Source organism: Trachemys scripta, chromosome 8, assembly GCF_013100865.1.
Source record: "Trachemys scripta elegans isolate TJP31775 chromosome 8, CAS_Tse_1.0, whole genome shotgun sequence".
Lineage (NCBI taxonomy): Eukaryota > Metazoa > Chordata > Testudines > Emydidae > Trachemys > Trachemys scripta.
In genome coordinates, this window is record NC_048305.1 from 74,342,734 (window position 1) to 74,354,218 (window position 11,485).

An 11,485-nucleotide genomic window follows, 5' to 3' on the forward strand; every position below is an offset into this window, starting at 1 on the left:
CGCATGAGGAGGTTCCAGAATGTCTTCCTTTACCACCCCACCCCTTGGTAGGGCTAGTGGATGAACTGAACCACAATTTTGTGCCCGTCTCTAGAACGAAGGTGCTTGGGGTGGGGGTGCCACCGAAGCACAGGCTACAGTGCAGGGGGGGGGGGGTCCAGAGATGCTCTCCCATCCTTCCTGAAGGGCTGGCCAGCGAGCCCATTCCCGGATGCTGCTCGGGTTAGAGTAGGGGAAAGGGTCAGACTAGGTCAGAAGAGCAGAGTTCCTCAGACTGTGCTGCCCCCTCTTCCGCCAGGCTAGGAAGAAATGAAAAGCGGGTCAGGGAGAAGCGTCTTCCCCCCCCCGCTCTGGCTCTCCCCGGGGTTTCACTTCTCTGCCGGCCTGAATTGCATCTATTGCATCATACGCAGCAGTACGAGCAGCTTCCGCGGTTCAGCCCGCAGCAGCAGCAGCGCCGGGGCCCAGCCATGGTCGCTGCCCCGGGGCCCCAGCCTCAGTCGCTCTGTCCCCTGGCGCCAGGCACCTGGCCTAGGGGAGCGGCTCTGAACTCCGCACCTCCGTGCGGCAGGCGCAGCAGCTGAATCACCGTCCGTGACTCATCCCCGAGCCCGCCCCGTCTGCTCCGCGCACCGCCCGGCTCCCCGGCCCTCGGCGGGGGCAGCGCAAGGCTATAAATAGGGTCAACCCCGCCTCCTGGGCAGATTTCGCTCCGGCAGCCACCGCTACGCTACAGGTACCTGCCTCGCATCGCTCAAGCCGGATCCCTGCTCCCTTCTCCGCTGCCGAGGACGCGACGCGACGCGAGGGATGGCGAGCGCTTTGGACGCCTTAGTAGCAGCCTGTGGCCGGGCGCTGCTCCTGGCCGCGCTGCTCTCCCAGCTGGACCCCTGCTCAAGTGAGTGCCGCTGCCCCGGGGCTGCGTGCCTTCGCGCCTCACCTGGTCGGGGCTGCCTGCTAGGCTGGCACCGCTCCCATGTTACTGTATGGAGCTGGCTCTCTGCGGCAGTGCCCAGCGGTGGTGGGGCGCCCCACGGACCAGTCTGCCTGCCCTGTGCCGGCCCGAGGGGCTGCCCGCCGCAGAGGATAAGCGGCACACCGAGATACCTGTGGGATGTGGGAGAGGAGGCTCTTAAACTTATTAATAATTATATGTGCTGGTCTGGTTACCGACCAACATTTGACTGGAATTATTTGGAGTTTCTTTTCAATATCGCCCGTTTGGACAGCTCTAATTTTTGGCTATATGTTTAATATATATCTATATATATATATCAATTAGGTGATATTCATACAAGCAAACAAATAGATTATAAAACAATTCTAAACCAATTATTTCTATTTTATTGGCTAGTGTTGTATGTTTTTCACATACTTCTAGTTCTTTAAGTTGAATTTAGACTTCATTAAATTTGTGATTGGAAATGGTTGAAAATTAAGAAATTAATACTAGAGTAAACAATAATACAATATACATGCACTTATTTTTCTTTATAGTGTTCTGTGCATAAATAAAAATCATTAAACACGTTTACATAAACATAACTATTTAACTGACTAGATACTTATAGAATGAAATTGTGCATTTATTTTGGTATGCAATTTGCTTGTCTGTGTGTGCTTTTTAAAAGAAAAAGGCAAATAATATGCCATTACTATGACTGAGAATTCATCTGAATAAAAATCAGGAAATTCAGTTATTGGATTCCACAGCAACTATAACTATAGATGGATTTTACCTATACTGTATATGGTAAATATGAATGTCAAATATTATGCAAAATCTCACATTTCCTTCAAGTCTTTGCAAACTCTTTATACAATGCTTGTGTTGGCTTAAAAGCAGAAGGAAACACTAGAAGCAAGCACAATTCTGAACTGTTCCTAGATGTATCAAATGGTCTTTCTGCACATTTGATTTGGTGGCCAGGGAAACAACTAGGCTGAATTACAAAAGATTCCGATCACGGAGGGGAAAAAGAGGAACTTTCTTCCCACATTCAGCATTAAAGGAATTTCCCATGGCAGAAGTAAAATGAGTATGATTTCTGTGAATTATTTCTCACAAACAGAATTTTATTATAATCACAGATACTTACTTATAGGTTTCAGAGTAGCAGCCGTGTTAGTCTGTATCCGCAAAAAGAACAGGAGTACTTGTGGCACCTTACTTATAGAAATCTCACTTCTGCTAAATAGGGAATGTAATAAATTTAGAGCTCTACACAGTGTGACTCATCACAACTTTCTTTTTTTTTTTTTTTTTTTTTTTTTTGTCTCTAAAGGTAATTCAGAACCGTCAACAGCAGTTAATATAACTTGGTCATCAATCAATTTCAAAACAATACTACAGTGGCAACCTGTGCCAACCAACTATGTCTATACAGTAAAAATATCTGGGTAAGTAGATATAATTGTAAGCACAAGTGCCTGGTGTACCCCTGCCCCTTCTCTCCATGCTCACTAGAGTGTAGTAAATGTCAATTTTAAAAAGACATTTGTGACTGAGGCAGAAAGAAGTGTAGTCATGGTAGAATATTTGAAATATCTTAAATCTATGAATGTAATGCAGAGTCCAAACATGAGAACTTTTAGGAAAGTTATCTCTATTTTGAGTTTTGGTTGCTTCCAAGTGCAGGTGTACCTGATTCCGGGCTTTGATTCTGCTCATTCTAGAAATAAAACGTACAGATCTAGATCTTGACGCTGCGGTTTCAGTACAGGCCACCTGGTACTGAAAAATTTGGCCCAAAATATTTTGCACCAGTTTACACCCCTTCACGAAGACTGTGTAGAATTTGATCTTCTACATTTTAAAAAACACCATAGTTTTCATCTATAAAACAATTCCCTCTTTTTAATGTTGAGAGAGAGAATTTGCAGAGATATGACTAATTTTATTCTAATTTAATGATTAATGCATTAGTTAAGTGGATCAGTATTACTTAATCTCACTGGGTAACCTTAAAAAAATGACCTCTCCATCTAACTTCCTAGACTTACTCCAATTCATGGCTTATAACATTAATGTTAGACTTCTTCAAAACACTGGGCTAATAAAATCCAGGCACATATTAAGTGCTTAATTTTATTTTTTATTACAAAACTGACAAATATGAAATGCTCACTGTGCACACAGTCTATGAATTGTCATGAAAACAATGACTGAACATGCCCCAAAGAGAAACTGCATTATTAACCGTCTGCACATTTTTTGGAAAGCATTGTACTTCAATAGTTTCTGGCATGTTCCAGTGTCTACAACTGGAGGCTAAATTTCATGAGCAATGGGTGAAATACCCAATAACGCTTGTGGATTTTTTTTTTCTCTGTGCACATGGGGTGGGGTTAAACGTACTTTGCCATGTTCCTGATGCAGCCTTTATAAAATTAACATAAAAATAAATGTTTAAGCAGAATGGTTTTCAACCTGTGTTCCACAGAACCCTGGGGGTCTGCAGACTGTCTTAAGATTTCTAAAGGGGTTCAGACCTCCATTTGAAATTTTTTAGGGGTCCACAAATAGAAAAAGGTTGAAAACTACGGGTATAATGTAACCTAAGGGCCCAAGCCTACAGACACAAATGGACATAGCCCCAGTCCTGCACTGTGATCCAAGCATGTTTACTGCTGCACCGACACTGAGCCCCATCTATTTCAGTGGTACACCATATGAGTACAGCAGTCTGCTCACCTGACTTGCAGTGTAAGATCCAGACATTATGGAGTTAGGCATTCAGCGATTTAAAAAATCCCGCTAGATACTATTTTCGTCTTTAGGTGCCTAAAGCTAGTCCTTTTAGTTTTATTTGGCTCTTTTGTAGGGCTAAATTCTCTTTGTATGTAATCTAACTGAATTGAATCTGATTGTTTGTGCAAGTAAGGCAAACAGGATTTGGTCCTAATTCAAGAATGTGTCTCAGAGATTTTCTTGCATGTAAATTCACAGGCAGAAGTGTCTTTAACACAATTAGTTTCAATTAATGATTCACAAGAAAGCTAAAAATAGTATTTTAGCTGATTTAGACTTCTAAAAGGATGGAATCTTTGAGAGAACTACTAAACAATGTAAGTTTAAATAACCTTTGTTACTTGCAAGGAATATGTCAGATGGGTGTGGCCTATATAGTTGTTAATTTTTAAACTGAAGACAGCTGTACAAGGAGACTTGTTAGTAAGTATTGTAGATCTCCACAGCTGTGCTAATATGGACATAACTATTCTTAGCACAAGCACTGTTTTTGTTTGTTTTGTTTTTCAAATCTTGGAGCCTTAATTTTTACAAATTATATACATAAATTAAGGGTCCAAAGATTTCAAAAACAGTGCTTGTGCTAAGAATAATTGTAGGGCATTGTGTCTCAAATAGGATTTAGTTTATGGGCTTTTTTAAAAGGTTACTGTGCACAGGAGAGGTGGGATTTTTCATGGGCAGAGGAAAAAGATAAAGACAACGTAACTTTAAAAGTTTGTGTCCTTTTTTGCTTCCTTATTGTGGCTTTTAAAAAATCTGCCAAGATGGGTTATTGTTTTTTTTTTCCTGTTTATGAAAATCAGGTATTATCATCCCGGTCTCTTCTAGAGGACTCTGTAAACCACTTTGAAACTAATAGAATTATGACATCACAAGAAACTGAAATCTGAGTAAACTCCTATTTAATTAAAAATTCTGACAAACATGTGAAGGAAAACCCCTTTGTTAACATACACTCAACACTCCTGCCATTTCAACAGAACTATGTGAAAGCCCTCACACTTGTCCTTTGATTCTCCAGCAAAAACAGAGGAGGCCAGATTTGATATTTCTGCTTTTAAACATTAAAAAAACAAACAACATACAAGCTTAATTTTTTTGCTTCCTTTTTATATCCTTATGAAGCAAAAAGGGACAAAGACACTTTTTCCCCCTGTTTGCAAATAATCTTTAAAAAATCTGCTTGTTTTAATTTATGAAAAATATAGAAACTGCACCCCTCTTTGCATTTAGACACCCAGAGAAGTTTGTCATTTTTTTGCAGTTAGTTGATTAATGTATCTGAACTGAAGTTTTTATTCCTGTATGACTAGTACTGATATGTTACATGGTTTTAATTATGCCCATGCCCATACCCATATGCAGAATATCTAGTAAACGAGTGACAACATTAACTAGATTAGTTAATTGTCTCTTTTATGAACTATGGATAGTGTCCCTATCAGATCCCTCTCCTCCACATTCCTAGCAGTGCATTCAAGATAGTTAGAGGTTCTTTAGGACATATCTGGAAATGTATTATTGCTTTTGAGTAAAATTTTCAAAGGCTCTAAGTACCACCCCGGGCAAAAAAGCCGCCCCCCCGCCCGGGAGCGCAGCAGGGGAGGGCGGAGAGCCTGGCCAGGGCCCCACTCTTCCCGGCTGGCCAGAGCGCCAGGGGGAGGGTGGTGAGCCCAGCCGCGACGCCGCCCTCCAGGTGCCGCCCCAAGCACAAGCCGGCCCTGATCTTACTCACTGAGGCATTTGTGAACATTTTGCCTCTTACCTCTTTCTATACAGATTTGAGGGGGGAGATGACCAGTGTCAAAATTATTCAGAGTGGCAATTTCTGGTTAAATTTACAGACATGAAAATATGTTATCAAATCAAAGCATACCCTGAAGAAAACATCTTTCCTTAATTATATATTGCATATTGACAGAAGGCAGGTAGATTGGTTCATTGTGAGTTAAATTTTAGTTGCTTGGTTCAACTTTTTAAACTATGAATCAAGCATGTTTTCATAGTATGGATTTTTCCACTCAACTGCATAGACTATGGTTTACAGGTACAAGCATGATGTATTCAGAAAAAATTGTAAAAATTCTGGACTTTGAGGATTACTGCGAACCATTTTATCCCAGGCATTGTATACTACATGCATGAATGTATGCATGTGCATGAAACTTTGTTCAGAAAGTGTTGTATCAATATTTCATTCTTGGTTCCTTTCAGAATCAACTCAAACTGGGAAAAAGTGTGTGTCCACACACAAGAAACAGAGTGTGATGTTACTGATAAACTGGAGAAGGTAAAAGATACCTATACGGCACACATAGTGTCTGAAATGCTTTCTGGGACAGAAAAGTTTGAGGAGCCACCTTATGCAATCTCCCCAAAATTCACACCTTACAATCAGAGTAAGTAGGATTGCCTAGTAATAGTCTGTTATCACATCACTTTTTTTTTTTATATCACCCCAATTAATTCAATGGGGCTTGGATTGAGCCTAGTTTTTCTGTTTAGGTTCTTGCTCTTGTGATGCTTGACCACCTTTTAGCTGTAACTGAAGTCTTTCCCACTGCAGGGGACTTCATAAGACCTCATGCACCACTTTATCTCTTAACACAGGATTTAAGTGGTGCCTAGAGCTTTGTGTGAGCCCCATGCACTATGTTGAAATTTTATTAATATGCATTGACTGTGCCAGTCACTGTGTTACACAGGCACTGTGTTTAAACCTGGTAAAGTAGAGAGATTGTGTGGGGAGTGTATTTTTTTTTTTTTGAGGTGGTGATAGAGAATGTTGTGTGAAAAGGATATTTGCCAATAAAGTTTTTCCTATGCCTGGAATTCTAAAAATGTTTTTATGTTTGCATTAGCTAAAATTGGAACACCAGGGATTCAAACTTATGAACTAACTGACTCCAAGCTGAAAGTGTTGGTTGAAGATCCACTTACACCATACAGATTTCCCAATAAAAGCTTTAAAAGTATCAGAGAGATTTTTAAAAATGACCTGGAATATACACTCTATTATTGGAAAGATCAAAGTACAGGAAAGGTAAGCCCTTATTTTCAACTTCCTATACCTCTAATTTTGCATGTTTTATAGTTACAAAACTTCTGTGCTATTGAGAGCTAAAACTTTTACAAAGAATGTCTTGAATGTGTTTTTCTTTCTTTATACATAGAAAGAGGCAACGACAAAAAGTAATCAGTTTGAAATAAGCATTGACAAAGGGGAGAACTACTGCTTCTTTGTACAGGCAACTATTCTCTCTCGCAGAGAGAACCGCAAAAGTCAAGAAAGCAAGGTGAAGTGTACCAGTGATCAGATAGACGGCTTGGCTGGTACGTATCTGGTGAAACAAGTAAATAGACTGTTTTTCTTGCTGTCTCTTGCATTCCAACCAAAAAAAATTCTCATTCTCTGTATGAAACATTGAGGTATACAAGTTTTATTGATTCTAGAACAAATGGCTTCCTGTTTAAATTACTATGGGCCGGTTTACCCCTCCCACATGGAAAACCCATGAGAAGAAATCTCCATGAGGTAATCTTCACTGAGATTTCTACCATATCACAAAATTGCCATTGACTTCAGTGGGAGCTGTTAGGCCAACACTGAGCGCTTTTGAACATCCCACCTTTGTCCACCATCCACAATTACCTGTTCACCTTAAAAAAAAGTTTTTCCTCTTTGGGTGGCCTGCATTGATGACTTTTCACTGAGATTTCAAATTGCCTCATCATTGGGCCTATATTTTTCTTGTTTCCCTTTTCTTGCCTTTGATAAATACTAGTTTACATATAATGAAATTTTCCCAACTAGTGGCCCAATAGTGAGTGCTTGCATAATGAAGCCTTTAGATACACATGCCAGCAAACTATGTAAGACTTAAAGTCAGTAGGAGCTGTCCATATATCTGAATGAGGCTAACTCCTGCTTTTTTCCTGTGCTCTAGTCATTTTCTCAAGTGCAGGTGATCTTTTAAGGCAGGGGTTCTCAAACTGGGGGTCGGGACCCCTCAGAGGGTTGTGAGGTTATTACATGGGGGGTTGCGAGCTGTCAGCCTCCACCGCAAACCCCACTTTGCCTCCAGCATTCATAATGGTGTTAAATATATTAAAAAGTGTGTTTAATTTATTGGGGGGGTCGCACTCAGAGGCTTGCTGTGTGAAAGGGGTCACCAGTACAAAAGTTTGAGAACCACTGTTTTAAGGTTTACTGTCCTTCAAGTTGTAACGCCCATAATCTTAACTGGTTTCCCCAAATTGTGTAAATTAAAAATGTGTCCAACCAGGCAAATATATAAGCTCTTTATCAAACAATGAAGAGGTCAGTGAGGGAATGGCACTGGGAAGGAGTCTTATCCATTGTGCCCTTTGATAGTAGTTGCTTTGAGGGGAACGGGAGGAGGGAGGGTGTGTGTATGTGTGTGGGGTTGTTTTTTGGTTATGGGGTGTTTTTTGTTTAAGCATTATCCTTCATTGGTATCAAGACAAACATTTTACTTAAAATACCGTATATCAGGTTGTCAATCAGTGCTGTCAGCTCTCCCTTATGCTCCCTCCTCTTTCACAATAGGGAAATAATCTGTGCATTTTATATTAATAAGCAGAAACCTTTTCTTCTCCCAAACCTTATTGTCCTCTCCCTACCATCCACAAAATAAACCGTTCCCTCAATACAGAATTTTCAATGTGATATCACAAAATACTTGAGTTCAGTAAACTTTGTCTAAACTGTTTTTGGTTTTGGCAGTTTAAAACCCTAGAATAAGTTTTTTGTTAGTGTACAAAACTGTTGCACAAGCATGACATTTATAGCTATAACTGAGGGCCTGATCCTTTGAGGTTCAGAGTCCCTCATAGGAAGGGACCGGCTTCAAGGGGACCTGAATGGTTTTTGCACCTCATGGGAGGTATTCAATACCTTTGTAGGATTGGGACCCATGTTAGTTATGACATTAAGGTAAAGCAAATTACCACTATATAAAAATCTGTATGCACTGATGAGCTATTAATTCTTTGCTTGCTTTTTCTCTCCCCCCAACCAGCGTATGGAACCGAAGTGTTTATTATCATAGCAGCTGTAGCCATTGTAATCCTCATTGCAATCATTGGCTTGTCTGTGACCCTGTATAAATGCAAGAAAACAAGAGCTGCAAAGGAAAAAGAAACCATGCCACTTACTGATGTTTAGGAAAAACATAAGAAGTGCCTTTTCTTACTACTTCAAATGCTGCTGCATTCCCAGACAAACACTTATGGTACTTGTGGGGAAAAAACTACTGTCTCTAAATATTATTAACCTTTACTTAAGTGTAAAGGAACACTTCCTGTTTCTGTGAAACTTTTTTTTTATATTTAAAGCAAAAAACACTACCTTTTTAAACCCTGTTTTGTTTTGATTTTAACAATGTTAGTAAACTGATGAAATGTTAGCTCACAGATATGAAAACACTACTCTTCCTTCTGCACTTTTTGGATAAGTCAATTTTAAATTGGTTATTCTGTATATCAGTTGATATAGGTTATCAAAAGTAAATAAATGACTGTCTATATGACATCCTAACAAGTTCACTTGTGAGGTAGTGAGAGTACCATATCAAAAATTTAACATATTTAAACCATAATACAACAGATCCAAACTAACAGTCATTTTCAGAAGAGGAACCTGTTATCAATATGAGACAGAATTACTTGTCTAACCTTTTAAATATACTTTAGACAACTCCAAGTAGTAAACTTAGGAATTTGCAATATTTGCAATTCATTTGAATCAATAGGTAACTAATTTCCTGCACATACTCAATAGGAAGTAGAATTTATCATTTATATTTTATACTGATGATTAAACACTTGAGAGATCACTATTTTATTTTTATAATGGGATGTCTATATAAATGAACTACTTAGGTGATGTGATTTGGAGGTGGTTCCTACTACTATAATTTTTAATATATTTATGATGTTTATAAATGGGAATAATTTTTATATTGGTATATTTGTATATATTGTGGTAACTTATTTATTATACTTTCTTACTGAAATAAAGGTGAATGGGAAAACAAAAGACTCATTCTTGCAGAGCAATGTTCATTCTAGAAATAAAGTTAAACATGGATCTAAGAAATAATGTGGAGCAGAGCTTGGCCTCTTTTAGAAACTCAGGCCCCAGATTATTGCTTTGTAAAACAGAACATCCAGTCAGCTACCCCGGGGGGCGGGGAGGGGGGACACCATGTGAGAAGACACAACTTTTGAACTGGACAAAAAGTCATAAAGTGTCCTAGGTTGCTCTTACTTTTGCATTAATTCCTGAGTAATCCCACTTCATATGTTACTAGTGTAGGCTGGCTTGTTGTATCATCTCCAATTTAAAAATATATACTGTAGTTCTGTTTAGTGCTCTTCAGCTGTTGATCTCAAAGCATTTTAACTTCCCTAAGGAACAGTCCTGTTGAATTTATTAGGGAATGAATACCATCTTGAAGAATTTTTATAATGTCCCAATCCATTACATTCTATAAACATTTAGAGCAATTTATATAGAACTCTATTAGTATAATCTCTATTGCATTATACAGGACTTGCTATAAGAGAAGGTAAAAAACTGTAAATATTTGTATGCCTGTTCTACAGATGAGGTAGCAGAGTCTGAGATGTTTCATAACTGGCCTAAGGCAAAACAGCAACCTAGTGGAGCCAGGAATAAAAGCCAGTTTTCCTAGTTCTGACTCCTGTACTCTAGCCCAGTGGTGCACAGACTGGGATGGCATATATAATCAGAGTTCACCCCTTACTTCTAGTATAGCAAACTCAGCTCTTTGCAGAGGGAAAGTCTGCTGCTGAGAGGCATAAAATGAAAATAATGTGATTATGAGCTTAACTTGGATCACTACTCGTATGACAACTCTGGACAAAGAGTTTATGGGATTGCATAAGTGACAAACTGTGAAAGAGATTACACGCCTGCATTTTTGTAATGCTAATTATTGTTTAGCCTGGTAGTAAATACTGCACAATTCCAGAGCCTTGCAACACAGGAGACTATTACAATTGTACCAAAGAAAATTTATAGCAGATTAAAATAGGCAGAGGGTCACAGTGTGCTCTCACTTGTTCCTGCACAACTCCACTGCTTTCAAGGGGCTTGCCTGGGTGTACACGATCAGAAATTAGAATTTGGAACATAGTCTTCAGTTTAATCAGTGCGGTTCATTATGTACATGTAAGTAATCTCTCCTTTCATGCATGGGTGCCTCACTGAATTCATTAGAAAAGGGTGTGTGTGAGAAAGTGAGGTATGCTGGAGCAGATCCAGAAAAAGGTGTTGAACTCACTGAATTTTATTTCCCATAATTAGATGAATTAACATTTGCCTGTTCTCATCACATCTGCCTACTCCTTGTAACTAGTTCAGCATACTCACCTTCTTAATGAATAGCAGACACCTGTGCAGAAAGGAATCATATCCTTTCCTTATTTGTGATTTATTGTGTGCACTTATAATATGGAGTGTGAAACTATACAGCAGGCCAAAATATAATAAAAGAAAAAGCCTTGTACAGAGCAGGATGCTGTGCGTTTCTCTCCACATCAGTGGTGGGGGCAAGGCATCTTCAAGCCTAATGAGGACCCCCCACTTTTCCCTAGTTGAGCTCCTTTTTCAAATTGCCAGAAATTCTCCCTTCAGTCTATGGAGCACAAGTCAGTGTCTCTCAGGGTATGTCTACTCTACAC

The 11,485-nt window shown here is 39.5% G+C and overlaps 1 protein-coding gene across 1 annotated transcript; it reads left to right on the top strand.

Moving 5' to 3' along the window:
• Window positions 1-689: 689 nt before the first annotated feature.
• On the top strand, window positions 690-9,810 carry F3 (coagulation factor III, tissue factor). The gene is made up of 6 exons (XM_034779926.1): window positions 690-898; window positions 2,286-2,400; window positions 5,969-6,153; window positions 6,616-6,797; window positions 6,928-7,087; window positions 8,797-9,810. The coding sequence occupies exons 1-6, from the start codon at window positions 811-813 to the stop codon at window positions 8,940-8,942; spliced, it is 876 nt and encodes a 291-aa protein (XP_034635817.1). The 5' UTR covers window positions 690-810; the 3' UTR covers window positions 8,943-9,810.
• The last annotated feature ends 1,675 nt before the right edge of the window (window positions 9,811-11,485 follow it).